The sequence below is a fragment of the Agaricus bisporus genome (genome assembly GCF_000300575.1).
Source record: "Agaricus bisporus var. bisporus H97 unplaced genomic scaffold AGABI2scaffold_9, whole genome shotgun sequence".
NCBI classification, from domain to species: Eukaryota; Fungi; Basidiomycota; class Agaricomycetes; order Agaricales; family Agaricaceae; genus Agaricus; species Agaricus bisporus.
Window position 1 is genome coordinate 143184 of NW_006267372.1, and position 21416 is coordinate 164599.

A 21416-nucleotide genomic window follows, 5' to 3' on the forward strand; every position below is an offset into this window, starting at 1 on the left:
CATTGATTATACTTTAATAGGTAGTTTGGTGTATCATCCGGTCCTTATCCTGTTGTCTACGCCTTTCTTGCTCAGGGGACATTGGTATTTTTTGGACTTTTTAAACTTTCCCTTCGTGACGTAGATTATTAAGGTAGCCGAGGTGCTAATACGGGGGTAAATATGAATATGGATGCGTTTTTACTGTCATCGAGTGGTATCTCGACTACTAGCTGGAACAGTTGGAGAAAGCATGATGATCAGCACCGTGTGTCCTGAACTCGTATATGCCATTTTTCAAAGTCCAGGTCGATAAAAGCGCGGAAGTGGAAGAAAATTCACTTCAGTCTTGACGGTGATATTCCTCGCTCTCGTCGTTTTACGAGACCATTACCACTCTTGAAAGCATCTATTTTTTGTCATTTTCTAGTAGGTAAGATAGCAATGGGAACTCGTAGAGCTGATATATTTTCTGGACTATGCCCTGTGCACGCCAATTCTCCGTATCTATCTTATCTCCAGTAGATCTCCGGCTTCTCTCCACTGTCCTCATCGTCTTTTGCATTCCAATAATTTATACCATAATCAATGAACAACTCGGCATTGGCTGGAATTTTGCATTCTGGACTGAAATGAAGAACACGATAGAAGGCTTAAACGTAAAACCTACCCGTGTAGAATACGATTCGGTGATCCCGGTTGACGTATATCACTATTTCTTTATCAGGGTGGATAGTTTGCCCAATATCATAACCCACTTCTCACCTCTTCCCCGACAATTAGCTTCTTCCTCAGGGGTTGCGCCATTAGTATTGTCCTCTTTCCTTTTGGGACCCATATGGTTGAGATACCGCATCTCATTCCCAACATACATTGAATCAATAATAAATCCTTTGTTGAGATCAAACTTATAATTGAGATTGACGTGATCCGTTATACTGGAAAGTTTGAGAAATGTGATTTCGCTGCACGGGTGTCACTTACGGAACTGTTTTATCCTCTCCGTTTGCAAGTATTCTTCCAGTATATTCTACGCGACCATCAGGTCAGCCTTCATTCAAATGCACCATGGGACTCTTACCCCCTATGGCCTGTCCTTTTTGCAAACTTGAAAGGGTGAATGCACCGAGGCCCCATGAACCTTGCTTGATTTGAATAAGCTATCCAAACATATGTAACGGTTCCGTCGAAAATAGAATCGAAGCTTAGATTCATACCGGATATTCCGCCCTTTGTGAATCCACATTTCGGCATGATTTCTTGCCATTTTTCCCTAAACAAAGTTACCGCCGAGTGCTGCGGAGTTCGTCGAGTAGACACTTGCCTCTGATATTTTGGTGTTAGTATATTACACTACGAAAACAGATCCTGCTCACCTTGCATAACACTTCCGACATAACTCAGGATCACACTCTCTGGCAGTCAATCGACAGGGGCAAGTTGTCGAGGAACAGCTGCGTGAGTCAACGCATCTACAACCCTTCCATCGAATAGCACCTAACATGGGCTTACTGTAAAAACAAAAACAGCTGCAGAGGGGTTTCAAGACACGTACATTTCGGATCACAACAGCAATTCCGTCCACAATGATGTCGGGCGAGGAAACATTCACATCCTGAATCACGACTACAAGGCCCTTTGTGCCTACAGGGAGGTAGACTGAAAATTTTCAAACACAGAAATATCATTGTCGTTACACAAAGGTTCCGTTGAAAACACTTACGGAGTGAAGTGAGCACATTCAAACAAATCGTGCGGCGATGGTCTGTCAACTGACAAGCTCGTCAGAAACACGTCATATCATTTGAAGAAGCCAGTTCACCAAATTGATGTTGTCCTAATTGGTTAGTTCTTTCGAAGCTAGGGCTTTCATCAATACTTGTATCAGGGAAGAGGCGCCTGCGATAGACAAAGACCTAGATAATATGTTAGCGCATAGAAGCGGTCTGATAAGTAGACCTTACATCTTGACACTTCATGTGCATGATACTCGCAAGGTCGCATGGTAACGAATCAGGTGCAAGCTGCAGTATGCTGTCTAAAGTCTTGATATCAGCTTCATCCTCCCAATGGATATCTTCTTCCTGGAGATTAAAAAGAAACACCTATAGCTACAAGAATAATTCAATGGCTTGCATACTCACAGCTTGGAATTCGTTCGTTAGGTCGAGGTATGAGAAGCAGTAATCGCTACAGGGTCTTCCTTTTTTCTTGGAGTACAAAGCCTCGGACGTAAGGAGCGGCGGTTTAGGATCTGATACTGGATACTCCGTTTTAGCTTTTAATTTGTCAGACAAGAGTAATACACAGAGAAATAGTAGATTCACCGTGAAGTTGGCATTGTGGTATTATGCAGTTTAGATTAGGGCAGAATTTTGTAACACCCACTTTCAAGTGAGCGGAAAGATCTTCGTCGGGCGGCATATGACCATAGTCCGAGAGTGTTAGCTCGGGAAGCTCAGAAAGTAACATCCCTGGCCATCGGAGCAAATCGCGCTGAGATGTGTTCCAGAGCAAACCACTCTGATGGTTGACACGCAATTCCGAAAACATCCTCAGCGAGTCTACTTTGGCAAAGGAAAAGCCTTTTTGGTAATGCAATTGCCGGACGGTTTCAAGTTGAATCATTTCAACTATTTTCAAGAGTCATGGGAATTCAATTAGAGCTGCCAGCGAAAAAAAACGGCCAAGAGCTCACCATCTGGGTCGAGAAAATCTGTCTGCCATCCAAGGTCCACAAAAGAAAGAATGACCCCCTGAAGATCGAAGGCAGGGTCATCTTCAAAGGCGCAGAAATTCAACTTGATTGTCGAGTCAGTGTCGGGTTTGTTACGGGAAGCAGAGGTACAAGAAAAGTATCTCGGATGCGGGCGAAAAGTGGAGTCTATACCAGGAGATTCTCCAGGAAACGCAGATCTGATGGACAAACCGTATGAATCCACTTCGAATTCAGAATCATCGTAATGTTCATCCAACAAGTCCTCTGGGATATGTCCGTACCGTGTTACTCGAAATCTCGAATTATCCAGTGTAGGCTCTCGGAATGAAAGGAAGGCCATGTCGAAATTAAGGGTTTGGGCCTCATCGGGGTCTATAGAGGATGAAAAGGATGATGGATAGTCGTGATCCGATACCCAATCATCATCCTCCGCCTCGTCTATTGACAATCGATCTCTTTCTCGTTCATATACGTCCGGAATTTCGACACATAATTGCCGTAGAGTCTGCGCATTACGCTCAGTCTTCCATCGATAGAATTCGTCCCAGACGTTTCTGTAAACCTCCGCTGCGACTTGCTTTGCCGCCGTCTCCTGCCCACCACTCTGAGTGAAGGAAGGCGAGCTGGAGCGAGAGGGTAACGGAATAGTGGGCCGGGAGTGCATCGAATTGAGACTCATGTAGTGCCAAGTAGATAGTTTGTTGTAGATGTCGACAGAAGTCTCCTGGGCGCCTGTTATTGTCCCACAGCATAAACTGCGGATCTCCGAAGCTGCTAGAAGAAATTCTCACACATGTATTCTGCATCTGTCGCATCCACTGTGCGCGTCACATACCAAAATCTCACTGATTGTTACTTCTCAGCACGGTAACAGGGTTTCGCCCCCTCGTAACCGTGTTCACCTCCCTTTTCGTTGCATCAGCGACTTACTCCAAAAGATTTAAAAGATGGCTTCTTACTAACTTGGGGCTTGGGTTTCCACAAATCGCCATTTATCCCACAAACCTCAGAGCAACCATTAGAGAAGCGCAAATTTGTACCTGATATTTGTTCCTAGCAACGACAGAAAAACTGATGGTATTTTATTTGGTTGTGTTTTATAAAAATGTGTTTCGTCATCCATGCCCGACCGCCTAACAACCACTAGGAACCGAAGAGTCATCTCTGTGGTTAGCGGCATTGACTCCGAGACCTCGGCTAGCAAATGCTCTCCAGAGTGTACATCTATTAGCTCCGTCATACCTGTTCTCATCAGCTTGGATCCAAGCATCACGAGCCGAAAGGACTATATAGCATATGAGTTAGCATCGCTATTCATATTTCTATTAGTTGAAATATATCAGCGCGACTCACATGTAGGATTGCAAGGCATAAGTTGAAGAGAGTCAATGAAGAGATGCATGTGTACAACATTGCCTTGGGTGCCATTGGGGTTCGTGCGTGCTGTTGCGGACCAACCGTGAGCGCCAACAAGTGCAGCATAAACATTGTGGAGGATATTAGCCCAGACTTCACCGATGTCTATCCAAACGCATGAATATTAAAACCAATCCTTGATCCTCATGATAGGCTAACTCACCATGGACTTCATCCAGTCTACTGAGATCCCCGTAGGTCAAAGGATTGACGGAACTACACAACCATAAGTGAAAGGAAAGTGCACGAACGGCCAACGGGACTCACGATGACGTCGAGTATGGGAAGCTTCGGATGCCTGAGCTACTATTGATGACGTATGTACCGGGGGAGAAGTCAGGAACAGCCGAAGAAGTCTTCTCTGACCAATCGGCCATGGCATCAGACCAACCTATTATTTGTAAGAAAAGTAAATTGAGAAAAATGGTTTGATGATGTTGAAAAAACTTCCTTTACCTTCACCCATACCACCAGATTCAAGACCACGCAAGCAACGTGCAGTTCCGCCACCAACTAACCTGTTGGTGACACCGTGTGTGTTCTCGTGAACGACAATATCATTCTCCAGAGCACCGTCGCGCATGGGCTAAGAATACAGAATTAGCGAACGAATCATACCGACGAAAGCACAACAAACTTACGTTCGTACGATCCCATAAGAACATACGCATTTGTCCGGATTGGCCACTAAAGAAAACTTATCAATAAATGAAAATAATCCAAAAAACGAGGTCGACTTACTCGGGAGGAGTACCAAAGTTAGCGTTGTTCAAACCACTCGAGTCTTGAACAGACACAGTAACGCGATCATTACCACTGCCACCCTTACCAAAGTTGTTGTTTTGGAAGTTGAAGTTCGCCTATAGAGCAGCGGTCACTATCCAGTCAGTCATCACAAAATTCCATTTGGCATACCTCGTTGAAGCCATATCTAAATTTACAGTTAAGTGACGCACTTAGAATAAATAAGAACATTATACATACCGATAAGTAAAGTCATGGACGGTGTTGACGACGTAGAAAGCGTTGGTGCGAGCAGCATCGAGGTTAGCTTGGAAAGAAGGTTGTCTACTCGCGTCGAAGTTGAAGATAAATTGATTGCCAGATCCAGATTGTTGCGTCGTCGAAGACTGGGTACCTTTGAATGTTATAACATTGTTTCCACTGAAATGAAAATGATGATCTTAGAAACAGCTGACTTCATTTTGAACAGGTTTAACTCACGAGGTGTCACTAGTGAGAAATTTCCCTTAGCGACGAGCCATTAATAATCATACAAATGGACGCTCACGTAGTGGGAGAACCATTATTATTCCACCCATTAGGTGAAGCAGCCAAATCCGCGGGATCTTGAATAGTTTGGAATCCGTCATTCACGGAATTCCTCTCGATAGGAATGACGCGGAACTGAAACCCATAAATGTATATCAGCCATCATAAACACGACAAGAAAGAATACAAACAAAACTCACGCTCGCTTCATCAACGAAATCAGTAATAGAAACAACTTCTCCAGAATGGGCATCAACGAAAGCTTCGAACCAGGTCCCAGCTTCTTCATCCTGGATCTGAACGACATGTGTCAAAACGACACTCTTATCTTCCTTGACCAAGAATTCAAGAGTCGGAGGATGGTCATTGAATTTGCCATCAAGCTTCTTCTCAGCAGCAGCGATCGCATCCTCAACAGAGACGGTCGGCGTCGAAGCAGCAATAGACGCTACATCATCAATCAGCATAACCATAAACCAGGACAAGCTGAAATTTAAATCTTACTTGGTTTGACAAAGGAGTGGCCAAACGAAACGATCTTGTTGTTCTTAAAGGCAACATTGGCAACGGCATTAGCAAACGGAATGTCATCCTGGGAAGGAAAAGATCACATGTCATTAGTGGGCATTTCCAAACTAAAAATACGAAACTCAAACTCACATGTTGTTGTGTGAGGAAAGCATTGGTGATGATGTCCGTAGCGGAATCCGTCCTATGTTTAACCGCAGAAGCCTCGATGTTCAAACGCTCGGTAACGAAAGTAACAGCAGCATCCTTCAGATCTTGTGAGGCACTCTTAGCCAATGGATGGTCGAGCCCAGCACCAAATGTCTAAAAAAAGCAAAGAAAAATGAAGAAAAACAGTACATCAGCGACCCCTCGAGTAGGTCAAAAATATGCGTGTAAAAAGCGTACCTCCAAAGAACTTGCAGGGTGGAAAGTCTCAAAGGTCACACCATTCGGAAGACTCCTCTTGCGATGCGTAGCATGCTTCGAGCTTGCAGGCCATGGTGCCGCACTAACACTAGACGTGGCACAAACAGCTGCCAACACTACCGAAGTGAAAAACTTGTTAAAAACAACCATCCTGGTGCTGCGTCGTTGATCAGAGCGAGAACGCGATACGAAAGTGAGCAACGAAACGAGAGAGACGTCGAACTGGCCCAAGTTCAAATTGACTGAACCTACTCAGCACCTCTTATATGCAAAAGACACATAAATTCCCAGTCACCAGCGCGACATCTTCATCCAATCCACGGCTTGGTTTTCATCGCTGATAAGCAAGGTACCATATGGACTCGAAACAGGTAACACGTCGAGACCTCATGAGCTTTAAAAAAACTCGTGTGCTGCCCACTCGTGATAACGCATAACATGTCCAAAACTCTAAGCAAATCATACAGTGGGAACCAGGGTATCAATAAGATGTGAGAACAGATGGTAGATAGAATTCGAACCACAAACGGATATTCATTTGGGAGAGATCCAACCCAAGGGCATTGAGCCTCGACTGCCTCGAAACGTTCGGCAGGAAGTCACTTGCCAGATAATGCACATGTGTAAATTGCTTCCAGATATCAGAAAAACAGACACATCAAGCGTTTGATGGGAAAAAGAACAAGGTCACACACAGATAACACATGTGCCAACGCGAAGCCACAGCCAGCTATTCGCTGCAACAAGTATGCTTTATTCCACGAAGGGGTCGAGGTATTCCACAACAAGCGAACCTTGCGGTTCTTTCTGCTTACTGGGCTTTGAAGTAAAGTTCCGCCCGGCCGAGATGGCCAGAGGCGTATGCTCTGGCTTTGCCATAAACGGCACGGGATAACGTCGCTATAATCGTCACTGATGCCGTCCAGTACGCCATATGGCTACTAGGGTTCATGAGATACTTCAGGAGGAAATTGTTCTCAAAGTACTAAGAAGTAAGCATCCCCAGACCAAGTCGACAAATGGGTTGACGGGTTGGTCAACGGCAGCATTGCCGCTCTTCGACTCCCGGCAGAGTTTATCACGAATGACGTCGATACCATGGAGTCTAAATTATCAGTCACATTAATTATACAAGCTCCGAAGCCGTGCCTCGACATCCTCAGGACTCTGTTTAATATCTGAGAGGACACATTCAGCAGTTAGAAACCCTCACACTCGACGCAAAAAGTAAAAACTACTCACACTTTGATGGATCTATCAAAAAAAACGATATATTTAGGAGGGAAAAAAATCCAAAAAAAGAAAGACTCACTCCGGCTAAACTCTCTCTCTTTCTGTTTTTGTGTAAACCTTTTCAAACTCGGCACAACAAGCATGACAAGTTCATCTGCGATCGTACTCCTGGCCTCCTTATCCTCATCCAAAACTTTGAACAATCTATGCCTTTCCACAACCTCGTCCAACAAATCATAGAATCTCGTGAACTTTTCTTTCGCTTGCGATTTGCCCGATTTTTCCTTTGGATCATCAGTGATAGCTTGCATAAGCGGCGTAAAGTTAGTATCAAAGTAAGCCGCTTTAGCAGTTCTCCAGTTCGAATTTAAAGCATCGATGACTGGTTGGGAGAGCAAGGAAGGAAGATTGTTGTTATCTGGGTGGAGTAAAAGATGTCGCCTGAGGTATGCAATGTTGTTGACGAGAAAGATGGAGCCGAAAATAGGACGTCGAGTACGCGAGACAGTAGTCAGGCTATTGATAGCGTTCATCACGACATCGACTGAGAAATGATCAGTCGAAGCTTTCCACACGAACCAAATAAAGCACGTACACAAGAAATGCTCCAAAATAACAATCTCATCTACATCACCTCCCTTTACACTCTTGCCAACCTGAACGCCCTCACCCATTTTCCAATTACCGTCACCGAGAGCCAACAACGCAGAAGAAGCAGCTGCCTGGACCTGCGGGATGCGCGAAACATATTTGACAGTCTGGAAGCAGCTTAAGATCTCATGATATGACACCAGAGAACAGAGACATACATCTGTAGTCAAATCCGCCAACCGTACACTAGTGTCGGAGCCACGATCGTTAGCGCCAAGCTTGAGGTCGACGAGGAATTCAGGAAAGCTACGAAGACAAATTTGCCGGAGAGACTGTAAACCCTCCCTGAGGTCACTCTTGTCGTCCTGATATTCTGGACTTCTTAGAGACAATAATTCCTCCCACGCGGATTGCTGCTTCAGAAGCGCATCGTAGGCGGAGAGGGCAAGAAAATTAAACTTCTGTAACGACTTCTTGATCAAAGCAGAAAGTTGTCCGAGAACACCGCGAAATAGTCTTAGCATTGGCGCCAAGAGAATACCATAAGCTGACGCAATAGAAGTTGCAGTCGTTAACGGTGATAGGTCTTGTAACAGCTTGTACTCGACCTGTGAATGATCGTCACTAAGGATTGGATGCACGAAGCAAGTTTACGCACCTCAGCCACCACGAGCAGACTCTGAACCCATTGTCCAAACTCTGTTCCCGTAATAACGGCATCAATGGTATCTGCTCGAGTGACGAGCCTCTTTCCTTGGCCTTCGAGGCACTTGACACTCCAGTTCCCTCGCATATCCGCATACCCCTTCTGTGCCTCTTTTAATGTGGACAGGATCTCTGGGGCTGCTGGATGTGAAGGATGCGTTGAAGGTAAAGGCAGAGCTCGAAGGAAAAACACGAGAGGAGAAATATTTACAAGAAGCGATGGAGGGAAGCTGGTGGAAACACGAGCATTACCAGGAACGGCTGGTGCAACACCAGAGGACCCTTCGGCAACTAGAGTGGTGTAAAGTTGTGTAAGTTTCTTCGCTCCGGTCTCTACCAGATGAGCCTGCATAGGGTAAAGGTGATTATTAACTCGCTACCAACACAATGAAGGCACGCACGGTCTCGGCTGTATCGCGATCGGCAGCTTTGAATGCAATATTGGCATTCAGTCGGTCGAGTGCCTCCTTGTATGCCTTGAGATTGTTTGGTTGGGGACTGTCAAGGTTTATGGACACTGAATTCCGAGCATATACGGTGCATATACCCACCCTCGAAGTATCAAAGCTTCTTCTGCCGCCAGATCCTCCTGCGTATTGCTCATCTCGTCAATCTTGAGCGATACCTTATCGATATCTGCAAAGACGGCAGTTCATATGATGGACCTGAACGTGGTTGGTGGCCAACTCACTATGCGACCGGCGCTTGAGTACTTGCGCAGCAGTGTAGAGAGGCAGTATTGACTTTTCGAGTTTGGCGAGCCGCGTGTCGTAGCTGTCGAGTATAGCTAATGAGGTCAATGTAGAAAGCTAGAAGTCAAAGGAGAACGCGCGTACATATCATTCTTTTCGACACTTGACGGGCTTTGTTGAGATTCTGTTCGAGCTGCGCATCATAGTAGATTTATATGTGTCGTTCAGCATTAGCTACCATGAGCGTACCAGCTCGATCTCGGCTGTCTCGTCGTCCATGAGTGGAGCGGTGGTGATGGGAAGAAGCAAGAATAATGATGGTCACATCTATCTAACATGCATACCGCATTCCATGATCTGACCAGTAGTCTCTCACGACGAGGGCGCTTACAGGTTTATTGGCGTCTTAGATACACAAGGACCAGCACAAAGATAATGATAATGAATACATAGTTTTACACTGCACACGACATCAGTCTCAAAGCGCATACACCGAGTGACAACTGAGCACGAACCCAGATAAGTCGCAGTCTATTCGTCGTCCCTTAGTTCGTTCTGCTCCTTACCTGGACCACCGCCGCCACCCCCATTCCCAGTTCCAGAACCTCCAGGACCGCCAGAACCACCATTTTGGTACTGATATCAATCAGTTACCTTGGCAGTCTCCACGAGAATCCACAGACACGTACCTGTCTTAGCTTGGCCAGATGAATCTTGAGCGTTTCCGCGTAATTCTCAAAGCCGAGAGTGCCCATAGCATACAGAATATCCTCCCCACCGATCGTCTTCCTCTTTTCCATCTGACATTTCTCCGCTGCCTCTGAAGTTATAAAGGATATAAACTCTGACACACATTCTTGCACGCATTCCTTTGCGTCCTTGGCAATCTTGGCTGTAGGAGGGACAGCTCCCTTCATTATCCGCGACACATTGGCGATCTACGCCCATCAGAAGGTGTGGCGGGGAGGGGAGGAGAGAGCGGAAACATACGGGTAGGAAACGATCCTGCTCGCGATACTCTCCGACCTCCTGGTCGGTGATGGGAGGAGGATCGATGGGGTCGTGTGTGGTGGCTGCGGGTAAGGACGAGGCTGAAGGATTGGTGTCGTCCCGTGCTGGAATGATAGGCTGCAGCTCCGACATGCCAACCAATCGAATCGTCCAATCCCAACCCGCTAGGATCTGACCTCCTTCCTTTTTTATTTTCTCACCCCAATCAGATAAGATAACATCAGCACTCTCCCGGTACACTAAAGTCGTCTACAAAATCCCCGCTCGCTCCCACTCCCAGCCCCTTCCGCGCGAATGCCCGCCACATCGTGCACTCATGGGCCCCATCATACCGATTGTTGTCTGCCGCCAGTATCGCATCTCTGGCGTCGACCACTGCACACGGCGTTAGCGTGGCAGTACACAGGACAATGGTAAAGCGTACGTACTCGTAGGATTACATGGCTGTAGCAGCAACCCATCCATGAAGTTATGCATGAATACAACGTTTCCCTTGACGCTCTCGGTTTCCTTCTGCGCATTCTGTTCAAATCCATGCTCCTCGACGAGGTCTGCATAAACATTATACAACGTATTTGCCCAAACTTCTCCAATATCTATCCAAATCAGTTAATACACCAACTCAAACCCCAGTCATGAGGCTAACGTACTATGAACTTCCTTCAGCCGCGAGACATCTGAATACTTGAGTGGATTGACAGTTCTAAAAAAACAATCAAGTCAGCAGCGGTCCAAAGAGGAGGAAATCCAACCCACTCGTCTGTCGAATAAGGACGCGAGCGCAATCCAGAATCACTAAAATATGTCCCAATCTTGAAATCTTCCACTTTTTCCGAAGTTTGACCCATCCAAACAGCCATCATATCACTCCATCCCTCACCCATCCCACCCGATTCCAAAGTCTGCAAGCACCCTCCAGTTCCACCACCTGTCATTCGATTCGTGATACCATGAGTATATTCATGAATCAATACATCATTCGCAAATGCCGAATCTCTCAAAGCCTAAACCAGATAAAATTAGGATTCTATCAAAGGTAGTTAATTGACGACGACATACCGTTTTCGACAATTGAAAGAAGAAAAACCTTGCAATGCCTGGGTTACCACTAATTTCCCAACAAATCAATACATCTCAGAGAAACAAAAAGAAAGTAACACTCACTCGGGAGGAGTAGAGAAAAACGCATTATCAATTCCCGAAAAATCATGAATTGAAATCCCAACCGGATCTCCCTCATTAACATCCTGCCCCCGCCCTCCAAATTCCTCGCCCTTCCCAAAATTATCCAGCTGAAAATTCCCAGCATTCTCTGTAAATCCGTATCTATACGCAACGTCATGCATAGTATTCATCACATAAAACACATTATCAATCGTCGCATTCAAATTATCCAAATCCAAAACCGAATCAGGATCATATGGGTTATCGAAAGTCCCACATGGATCGTCGATTGCTTTTGATACGGGGCGATTGCGAAGTGTTGATGAGCCGTTTACAAAGATGGCAACGTTGTTTCCGCTATGAAAAGAGATATTATAAACCTCTCAGAATCCAAAAAAAATGAAGCGATGAAGAGAACGTACGTGGCGACTCCATTTGTCAGATCGGGATCCGGTGTGACCCATCCATCAGGCGAAGCTTCTAAATCTTCAGGATCTACAAGTAGTTCCCTTCCATCAAAGAAATTCTGTTTATGAATCGGGACAACATTATACTATCATCCCCCGTCAGCAAAAAAGAAAGAGAAACAAAGAATAAAATTACGCACCGTAGCATGAGCAGTAAAATCCGTAACAGCAACGACATTTCCCGACTGCGCACAAACATACGCCTGAACCCACAAATAATCACCTGAATTTGTGGCCAAATTGCGTATCTGCATTGGATAAGTAAGAGCTACCGAACCGTCCGGTCTTGCAACATATTCTAATTTCGGCTGTTGTTGTTCGTCATGGGGACTAGAAAACAACTGTCCATTGAATAGAGATTCCACTTGGGGTACGAGAGTTTTGTAATCGAGTTTGGGTTTGGATGAAGCAATAGTGGCTTATCCGGGAATATTTAATTCAATATACTCAATAAAGATGAAATACTCTTACCGGCTTTTGTATCAATGAAGGATGAACCGAAAGAAAAGACTTGAGAATCTTTAGCTTTATACGCCACATTGGCAATAGCATTCGCAACTGGTATTCCTCCCTTAACCAACCTAGGATCAGCGACTCCCAATCAAGCAAAAAGAAAAGACAAAAAGACATACGATATGTTGTTGGATAAACGCGAATTTCCCATTTGAACCAGACCATCCTTTATGATAACTCACATCATTCACATCTACACCAAGCTCCGAACTAACAAACGCCATAGCCGATTCATTCAATCGCCAGTTACTTTCTTTCACACCCGAACCCTCTGAAACGAAATGATTCGAAGTGTTGTTCGGGTTTTCAATAGAATCATTCTTGACGATTGGATATCTCTGTGTTATGTTTGGTCAGAACACGAAAAATGTGATAAGAAATTTACTATACCTTGAATGAGGATTTAGGATGATAGAATTCTAATTCCATACCCCGAGCATATAAGCGTTTCCGATATGTCGCATGCGAATCGTGTCGGTGTCCATCTACTACACGTCTTCGCAGAGGAATAGCCCGAATCACCAAAGACAATGAAACCACAACTTGTAAAATTACAAGAATCCGTAAGCACACCATCCTTCTTCAAAAGAAATAGTAATATCCAAATTGAAATGTCGCGACTTGTCAGAAGAGTCCAGAAAAAAAAAACAGAAACACGACCAGCGTCTTAAGAAAGTAAACGAGGGAGAGAGAGAGTCTAAGAGAGAGACAGCGACTGATAAACGAGAGGGCAAGGAGTGGGCAACTTGTTTTATCATTGTTGTTTACTTGCTTTATAGTCAGTTCGGTTGTCGTCGAAGAACAAGAAAAAAGCTAGGCACATCAATTCATCAATGCGCCAGTAACAAGATTATTGTTTTGTGATGACCAAGCACTGTTGTATAACTACATAAATTAACTAACGATCAACTTGCCAAGTCACACAGTCTCCGTCAACCCCTCCGGCAAGAATTTGGCGACGAGAGGTCTATATAGACATACTAAGCTTTAATTGTGGCAACGCTATAGCAATCCGTAGCCCAGTCAACTGCTTAACGCCGGTTTACTCCTTGCATATGTGATTTGTTTCCTGAGAAACGATACTCCATTAGCTGGAAAATGAATCCTGTGCGTATCGAGGTATATGTAACGATAAGCAGTAAATATAAACCAGAGTGCACTACAGCTATTTGAAAATTCACTAATAATTCGTACGATAAGGTTCAATGCGTTCTTTACGATTGGTTGCCAATGATCCCGGTCTGCTGCATCATGTGGTATTACTTACCTATCCTTGTATAATTTCTAGAAAACATCAGACTTCAAGGTCGTCAGCCGAATTGGAGGCAACGATATCCCCGACTGCTTATCCGTCCTCGAGACCCGTCATTAAAGTATCCATCGTGATCAAACAAGTTGTAGTAAAGTTTGTTTCGCGAAAGCTAGCAAGTTGAGCCAGATATAGTGGTAAAAATATATCTCGAGTGACCCCATGCGTAGGGTTGACTTTGAATCACAAGGTAATCTCACAACTCTCTCAACTTGAAATGTCATCTACGAAGATATATTCAAGTATTCCACATCTAGCTAGGAACCCACGTTTACATATGACCGTTCTCCTTCCCTACACAGTACCACAAACTCACCTCATTCATGTCATTTAACGTGCTTTAGTCACCAACACCTAAACTACTTTTCAACACAATGAAAGGCAGTTCAGGTGAGGCTTAAGCCTGGGGCCCAACGGCAAGGGAGCACGAGGATCTGAAATGACCCTTCCCCAGGAACCACCCACATCTTTTATTTGCGAAGGATGTTCTTGAAGAGTGGACCCCCTTGTTCAAGGGGGTCGTTTGGTCTTGACTTCGAGCACCGAGGTCATGTCCATGTAGAGGAAACGGTCCGGGGTCGGAGAACAACTTGCTCAATGACAGTGGGTTATTAAGGACGAAATTCAAAAACGGTTGATTAAAATGGCCCCGAATTTTTCATGGTTTATCCCGTCTTCTGTATCAGAACATCATCCGAGCAAACAAACCGAGCAAGGTATGGAGGAAGCACAAGTCTTTAGGAGTCTCCACGGCCATCTGGGGAATGGACTGTCTTGAAAGGTACGGTGGCGCCCGGAAAGCGAATCCTAGGTGTCTCCCAATGATATTTGGCAATAGACATCTAAAGTGAGAAAATGGCTCAATACACATCGCCATCATATGAAGCATGAAATCAACTCACCAAGGTTGCCGGCAGGAAGTCATTGAACTTAGCACGAGGGGGGATCAAATGTGGCGAAGCGAAGTGAGTAAAAGTTCCCGCACTCATTAAGACATCGTGCTTACTCCGGTTACGTTTTTAGATCGCGGTATAATTAAGATCATTCAGTACAAGAGCAGTTCGAAACCAAAACCAAAAACGCAATGCGAGGGCAGGTACTCGGAGATGGGAAGCCTCTTGAAAATCACTTGAACAATTTGCGCTGGAACCATTCGTCGAAGGAGGTATAGCATATTCACAAGGTGAGCTTTAGATCAGAGAACACTGGAGATGAGAGGAGCGTCATGAAAAAGAGGAAGGAAAGGTGCTGATGGGAGCTCTACAGCTTTTGAGCCGGATTAAATACTTTCAGGTGACCCACGTTGTACAACAAAGCATCATAGCTTGATAAAAGAGGGTCAAAAAAATGATATCCGCCCGAAGAAGCCTTGTTCGACCCGGGAAAAGCACGGGGCGCCAATCTAATTTGAAAGTGATTGTTCATATCACAATTCGCATCACACATGACGGTATCAGCCACTACTTATTGTTACCGTAATTGAGCACCTACAGCTGGAGGATACCGTTCCTCTCGCCATCCATCGGCAGACTCAGTTTTCTCTTCGTACTGTAGATTTCATTTGGGAAACGTGTTGAACAAAAGTTTTTTCTCTTCCTCTTAAAGTAGCTGGAGCCACCGGCCCTTAGGCATGTGAGCTGTTCTTTGATAGGCGATTACTGCAACAAAAAGCAGTTCAAGCCCAATGCCAAGATTTGCTGTATACTAGTATTTGTTCGCGTGGACGCATGGGAACTCCGAAGACCCGGATTGATGGACACGGCGCCCAAAACGTGTATCAGCGTTGAATACAACTTGATATAATAACAACACGTCCACTGCCACATGAAATACTCAAAGTTTAGCGGTAGGAGCGATTCGACTGGAAAAGCGGGAACCGCCATCAAGGATCGTATGCGAGCCGGTAACATGTGCTGATGCAGGCGAGGCGAGGAACAATGATAGACCTACAACGTCTTCGGGTCTACCAAAGCGACCAGTGGGCTGACTAGCATTGAAAATTTCCTCACCAGCCGTCTTAATACCCCAGGCGGTCATTCGGCTCGGAAACACCCTAGATGGACAAGTCAATCTACATCAAGACTCTTTTTTGTGGAAAATTATAAAAGCCTACCCTGGTAGGATGGCGTTTACACTACAAGGAAACAAGGAAACAACAATCAATTAAACAGTGCGGAAGATAGTCATTTGACATACGTGATGAACTGGGGTGCGAGTTTGAGGGCAAGAGCTGAAGTAAGGTGATTCACTATCAAGAGGACTTTTTAATGATGGGCCTGGACGAAGTAAATGAGTTCGTTTACCAGCTGCTTTACTTGGTTGGTCTGAGCACAGAATGCAAGTTGTTAAGATGATAGCAATCGAACGAAATAGCTGAACTTACAACTCCATGTACCATTGCCAGCCTCGCTGAGAGCACCCTCACAGTGAGGATCAACTGAGGCCGTAGAGGAAATGTTAATGACATGACCAGGATCAAGATTTGTGGCATCCTTGGCCAAAAGATCGGTCAGACTTTATACGGTTTAGTAATGCCCAGGCCCGACAATCGATACGCGTACCCAGCAGTCACTGTTAAAGAAGGCAATCAGAAATTGACAGGAGAGCGACTACAATCGTGATACGTACTATAGAAGACAGATTTGACGTTCACATTAAACACGTTGTCCCAACCCCTCTCTTCGGGAAAGTCTTCATAGGGGCCTCCCCATGTAATGCCCGAGTTGTTAACGAGCACATGAAGGTTCGATTCTCGTTTGCGAAATTCCCGAATCAGGGCATCACATCCAGCCTTTGACTGATGTGCATTGATGAGCAACACGTAACGAACTCAACACTTGATACATACGGAGACATTGGCAACGATGTAGTCCACTTTTCCTGTGGCAACCTTCTTAATTTCCGCGACGGCCTACACAGTGCCCATGAGCACTCTTACGGTGAAGATATGAGGCGACTAACCTCCTGGAGCTGCTTCTCCTTCCGTGAGGCGATGTATACGTCAGCCCCGTTGTGCGCAAAGCCAGTAGCTATCATCTTTCCGATTCCAGAACTTCCTCCCGTAACGAGAACTTTTAAGGCCCCGTAATTAGGTAAAGATGGCGACGACGGAATCCAAAACCTACCAATTCTACCCCGGACATTGAAGAGAGAAGACGTAGATAGACCTATATTCTTGCGTCAGATTCTGCAGGGAGAGGTTTTATCTCGACTTACTCGAAGCCATAGTGCGTTGGGAAGGAAGCAAAGCAGGGAAAAGCAGTTTGTGAATTTGTCCGGCCCGGTTTCTTCAATAGCCGCAAGGCTGCTTTTATACACGTGACCTGTTCCTTTTGCTGTTGAGGAAACGACAAAATGACATTCGTGGGTGGGGCGACGGTTTGAAGGAGATGCGGATCAATACATTACCGGGCTTTGAGAAATGCACAATCAGAGGACACTTCACCGGTAAAGAAGGCGTTGAAGCGTGTGAATTGATCGATTAGATAATAATGTGTTGTCAACCGATTATTTCTTGACTGTTGCTTATAATTATGTTTTTCCGTTCGCTGTCTTCCCGGAGAAATGCCCTGAAAGCAATATCAAAATATCGAGGATTCACAAGGTCGTACTGCGTGGCGGAAGCTAAACCCACGCTCTCTAATGTCCATCGAGGAGTTAATTTCGAGACACGATCCATCGGCTTACTGGCGGAACATCTGTCGATGTCTTTGGAACGCGTGGGCGGGAAAGGAGACGGAGGAGTCGACATGTTGGGCTGGTGGTGGATACCTGACCTTTCGGCAAACATGCCATCCGTTAACAAACGCCGACGGATTCGCGTACTCGCGCAATGCAAGGCTGAAAAAAGAAAAATTGGACCCAAATACCTTCGGGAATTAGAAGGGGTCTTATATCGCCACCATACCATCGACTTATTGAAAGAAAGTAGAGGCGTTGTTTCCTCCAACCTCGATGATCCATCTCAACCAACTTCATTACAAGGCCCTGAGCCTGTGCAACTGCCTGCTCTTGGAGTCTTTATTTCCGAATCGCCATTCACCCAAGCTGCCATCCTTCATGCACAGTCTTCTTCTATTCCTCTCTTCCTGTTACATCTTCCTCCGGAGGAGGAGGAATGTTCCATTGGAACCTCCGAGTCGTCCTTAGCTACTCTCATCTGGAATAAGGCCTTAGCTGGTAACAATGGTCTTCTAGGTGGTCAAATGGAAGTCCGATGGGAGCGGTCAGGAAGTGGGCCTCCTCGGCTGACTCTTTGGTGGCAAAATATTAGGCTGCCCAATTGGATTCCTCCGAAAGGAGATGACCATTCTTAAATTCCCGAGTCCTTAGATGGGCTTTCGCATGATATCTATCTCTCACTTCCACGATATAATCACTTTATTTCATCATCAAATACCCGATATAGAGTACGGAAGCTCAAATATTACAATAGTCGAGGTATGTACAATACAATACAAGTGAAGGGCCTAAACTTAGCGGTCACGTCAAACTACAGTCTTCCAAGTTCTGGTGCATCAATGTATTTTGCACTGTATCCGTGAGTAAGACATGGGAATGAGCCAAAAGAAGAAAACGTACAGTGGCCCAAAATGTATGTTGTTGATGTCGTATCCTTTTGTCCACACCGAAGTGTCAGTCACTAGACTTCTATGTCAAGGGGAAGACATACAGTAACGGTCGTAAAGTGGCAATGGAATATCCTTGGCTTAATTGAGTGCGTCTTCATTAACATCGCTAAAGAATACTGTGATGTGAGATATGGTTGCCTTTGATAGAAAAGACTAACCGAATTTCCGTTTGAGGTCTGTCAACACAAGAAGTTTGACTCGCATTCTGGGCTAGGAAAAGCAAAATACACGTACATTCGGAGGTACTCGGGACGTCGTTCGGTCTTTCCTTGTACGACGTAACATAATCTGCGAGTCGAACGCCAGCTTCGATTTTCGCCTTGAAAATATCATATTTGTTAAGGAAAAGGATAATTTTGGTGTCGCTTAAAAGTTCGTTCGCCACGAGACTTGACCAGAGCTGAAACGAGTCTAGCTGCCGATTCAATCTAGATGAGCTTCCGCCGTCTAGAATTATGAGTTAACACACCAATCTGTTCACTTTGGGGTCTTCTTCTAGCATTTGGTCAAAAGCACTATCATAGGTTAGTTCCCATCGGTCAGTTCTAAGTGCGGCCGCACGTCAAAGTGACATACCTGATAGGTGCCAGGAAGATGATAGCATCCACGTCGTCGAAATACGGTACCCACGCCGCTGATAATCGGGTTAGGTTGATAGCATTCTCACTTAACCCAGAAGATATTCGTACCTCTCTAAAATAGGCATATTTAGCAAAGGAGTATCATCACTAGCGAGTACTCACCTGACATCTCTGGCCACCAACATCGTATACCCGCCAATCCTTTACCAATCCCACACCTGCTAATTCAGGACAAAAAGCATGTAGTTTCATTTATTTAACATACCTGAGTTTACTCTGAAACGGTGCTCCGACACTCCTGTATCATGATTGAAGATAATTCCGTTAGGACATCAGATTAGCCATACCTAATGTCTTGAGACGTGCCCTCAAAATATCATCTTGGGAAGGCAGCAACCCGTCAGTATTACCGACATGATGCAGTATAAATATCGTACCATCCGTAGGGAGATATCCCGGTGCTGTGACACGCTCCAAAGCGTTTAAAAAGCTGAAGATTGACATGAGTTTATCTTTAGCGGGGGGGGGGGGGGGATAAGAAGGGGCAGTACAAGCCAGCATGATTCTCCATATGAATCTCAAGCTTCTTGAGTAGCTGTTGTATGGAAGGGTCTTTCCATAACTTAATCATATCTCCAGAGCAGCAATGCAAAAGCCGACCAGGATCGTTAGGGTCATCCCAATCAAGTTCATTTTTCAAGATACGCCCAGATCCAGCTAAACTTCGGAAACACTCTTTCCACTGTGCAGCCGCATTGACAGCTACTTCTTTGAGGGAAGCACCACAAGGAGATTCTTCAGATTCATCGGGTTCTCTTTCTCCGTGTTGAACGGGGGACAGTCGCCTTATAAGGGCACTTTCGACCTGCACCAGCGGGCTAAGGCGGCGTTTGAGCATAAGATGCTCTTGGCTAAGACCAGGAAACTCTTGAACCGTTGTACCATCTCCATCTTGAAGTAAATCATCTTTCATTGGAGCTTGGGCCATGGCGTCCATAATTAGGTGGAGGGAACGAACAATATTCAAATAGATAATAGCCCTCCATGACGCACGTTCGTTGGCAAACACCTGTCGATCAAATAGAAGAGAAATCTTAGCGATGATGCATGCCACGTCGAAGGGACGAACCTTAGGAGAGTGCATGAGCTGGAACACTTTAAATCATGAACCCAGTGGAAATGAGATTGGACCGCGCCAGTGATTCCAACTCCACTCACTCTTCAGTGTTGTAGATTTGCCTATCTCGTTTGTCAAATAGCCTTCGAGACGGGAGCTAGTATGGAGAGCCTACCAGATTCACTCTGACCTAAAAGGTCACTCAGTACCACTTCAGGAGCTAAGCGAATGCTTCTTACCGAGAAGAAGGATTTTTACTGGTTTTGGGACTTTTCTTTCTCTGTTCAATTCTTCGTCGATGATATTGGAGATGTTCCTTGCCTCTTCTTCCCGAAGAATTCTCTTATCACGCTCTTCCGGCGTCTCGGACTCAGACGGGGCCATTAACGAAGCCAGTGGGTCTACCGACAGACCACGCACTGTGACTGCGGCCATGCTCAGTCCGACCGTGAAGTTGGCACAAAGCCCGTTGGAAGCGAGGAATAAGAGCACCTAGTACAGAACAATGGTAAGATGGAAAGAGACCGAAGCGATTATTGGATGCTTTGAGTTTATGTACTGGACACCCCATCGAGGGTCGAGAGACGTCCATCAAAAGATAATTTAATTGTCAGATGATGTAAACCGGTTTGGAGAAAGAGAAATAATAAATGTGGCATCAAAACAAAAGGTCCGGGATTTCGATGGTTCGAATAATTCCGTAATCCTGGCATTCGCGCCTTCGATTGTAGCAACCAGATGGAAACTTTCGACATATCTTCACTGATGAGGCTCGAAAGGCGGCCTAGGGACGACGTAGAATTAACTGCAAATGGAATAATGGGAACCATCGACCCTGAATCACTTCAGATGTAGCTTGGATCGGAATTAAGCTCGGCGGTATGATGGGACTTGTAATTTCTAGTGTGAACGGTTCAATTAACGTCGGGAATACCTCCTTGTCGTTTTGCAATGGTAAACTAAACGCGAGCCAGTCTTAGTAATTCTACTCATGGCTATTTCTGATCATGTCATATGAACCTACAGAGATATCACCGCGTTAAGATTCCTCGCGACAGTCCTGAGAAACATCTATCGTGG

The 21416-nt window shown here is 45.3% G+C and overlaps 8 protein-coding genes across 8 annotated transcripts; 1 reads left to right on the forward strand and 7 right to left on the reverse strand.

Annotated features, from left to right (window-relative positions):
* Positions 1-491: 491 nt before the first annotated feature.
* Positions 492-3377, reverse strand: AGABI2DRAFT_120473 (hypothetical protein; the record flags this gene model as incomplete). The annotated part of the gene is made up of 12 exons (XM_006463599.1): positions 492-601; positions 650-691; positions 745-917; positions 964-1009; positions 1061-1139; positions 1535-1638; positions 1703-1744; positions 1802-1895; positions 1944-2063; positions 2124-2257; positions 2307-2612; positions 2678-3377. 12 exons carry the CDS (start codon positions 3375-3377, stop codon positions 492-494), a joined length of 1950 nt encoding a protein of 649 aa, XP_006463662.1.
* Positions 3378-3831: 454 nt separating this feature from the next.
* Positions 3832-6472, reverse strand: AGABI2DRAFT_74932 (hypothetical protein; the record flags this gene model as incomplete). The annotated part of the gene is made up of 14 exons (XM_006463600.1): positions 3832-3983; positions 4052-4219; positions 4278-4330; positions 4382-4505; positions 4571-4700; positions 4756-4801; positions 4856-4974; positions 5030-5045; positions 5099-5278; positions 5406-5521; positions 5587-5834; positions 5891-5978; positions 6047-6217; positions 6302-6472. 14 exons carry the CDS (start codon positions 6470-6472, stop codon positions 3832-3834), a joined length of 1782 nt encoding a protein of 593 aa, XP_006463663.1.
* Positions 6473-7419: 947 nt separating this feature from the next.
* On the reverse strand, positions 7420-9840 carry AGABI2DRAFT_208532 (hypothetical protein). Its single transcript, XM_006463601.1, has 11 exons — positions 9793-9840; positions 9688-9736; positions 9543-9638; positions 9403-9487; positions 9253-9349; positions 8805-9197; positions 8365-8754; positions 8151-8313; positions 7635-8099; positions 7565-7576; positions 7420-7500 (listed from the first exon to the last, which is right to left on the reverse strand). Exons 1-11 carry the CDS (start codon positions 9820-9822, stop codon positions 7445-7447), a joined length of 1836 nt encoding a protein of 611 aa, XP_006463664.1. The 5' UTR covers positions 9823-9840; the 3' UTR covers positions 7420-7444.
* Positions 9841-9927: 87 nt separating this feature from the next.
* Positions 9928-10736, reverse strand: AGABI2DRAFT_194424 (hypothetical protein). Its single transcript, XM_006463602.1, has 3 exons — positions 10534-10736; positions 10233-10481; positions 9928-10179 (listed from the first exon to the last, which is right to left on the reverse strand). The coding sequence occupies exons 1-3, from the start codon at positions 10684-10686 to the stop codon at positions 10075-10077; spliced, it is 507 nt and encodes a 168-aa protein (XP_006463665.1). The 5' UTR covers positions 10687-10736; the 3' UTR covers positions 9928-10074.
* Positions 10718-12937, reverse strand: AGABI2DRAFT_208538 (hypothetical protein). The gene is made up of 10 exons (XM_006463603.1): positions 12818-12937; positions 12657-12756; positions 12326-12603; positions 12141-12271; positions 11719-12075; positions 11614-11662; positions 11311-11558; positions 11205-11257; positions 10983-11150; positions 10718-10929 (listed from the first exon to the last, which is right to left on the reverse strand). The coding sequence occupies exons 1-10, from the start codon at positions 12920-12922 to the stop codon at positions 10775-10777; spliced, it is 1644 nt and encodes a 547-aa protein (XP_006463666.1). The 5' UTR covers positions 12923-12937; the 3' UTR covers positions 10718-10774.
* A 2814-nt stretch (positions 12938-15751) lies between these two features.
* On the reverse strand, positions 15752-17412 carry AGABI2DRAFT_194426 (hypothetical protein). Its single transcript, XM_006463604.1, has 11 exons — positions 17224-17412; positions 17133-17174; positions 16969-17078; positions 16856-16918; positions 16636-16804; positions 16569-16578; positions 16391-16521; positions 16311-16331; positions 16204-16255; positions 16121-16141; positions 15752-16060 (listed from the first exon to the last, which is right to left on the reverse strand). Exons 1-11 carry the CDS (start codon positions 17231-17233, stop codon positions 15841-15843), a joined length of 849 nt encoding a protein of 282 aa, XP_006463667.1. The 5' UTR covers positions 17234-17412; the 3' UTR covers positions 15752-15840.
* A 127-nt stretch (positions 17413-17539) lies between these two features.
* On the forward strand, positions 17540-18383 carry AGABI2DRAFT_208542 (hypothetical protein; the record flags this gene model as incomplete). The annotated part of the gene is made up of 2 exons (XM_006463605.1): positions 17540-17934; positions 17992-18383. Coding segments are annotated over 2 exons (727 nt in total), but the record flags the coding sequence as incomplete, so codon positions are not given.
* AGABI2DRAFT_194428 (hypothetical protein) lies at positions 18372-20844 on the reverse strand. The gene is made up of 16 exons (XM_006463606.1): positions 20571-20844; positions 20512-20521; positions 20438-20458; positions 20349-20374; positions 19771-20288; positions 19657-19709; positions 19567-19599; positions 19485-19517; positions 19382-19437; positions 19215-19276; positions 19108-19153; positions 18873-19053; positions 18797-18814; positions 18680-18744; positions 18589-18622; positions 18372-18539 (listed from the first exon to the last, which is right to left on the reverse strand). The coding sequence occupies exons 1-16, from the start codon at positions 20769-20771 to the stop codon at positions 18490-18492; spliced, it is 1407 nt and encodes a 468-aa protein (XP_006463669.1). The 5' UTR covers positions 20772-20844; the 3' UTR covers positions 18372-18489.
* Positions 20845-21416: the final 572 nt, after the last annotated feature.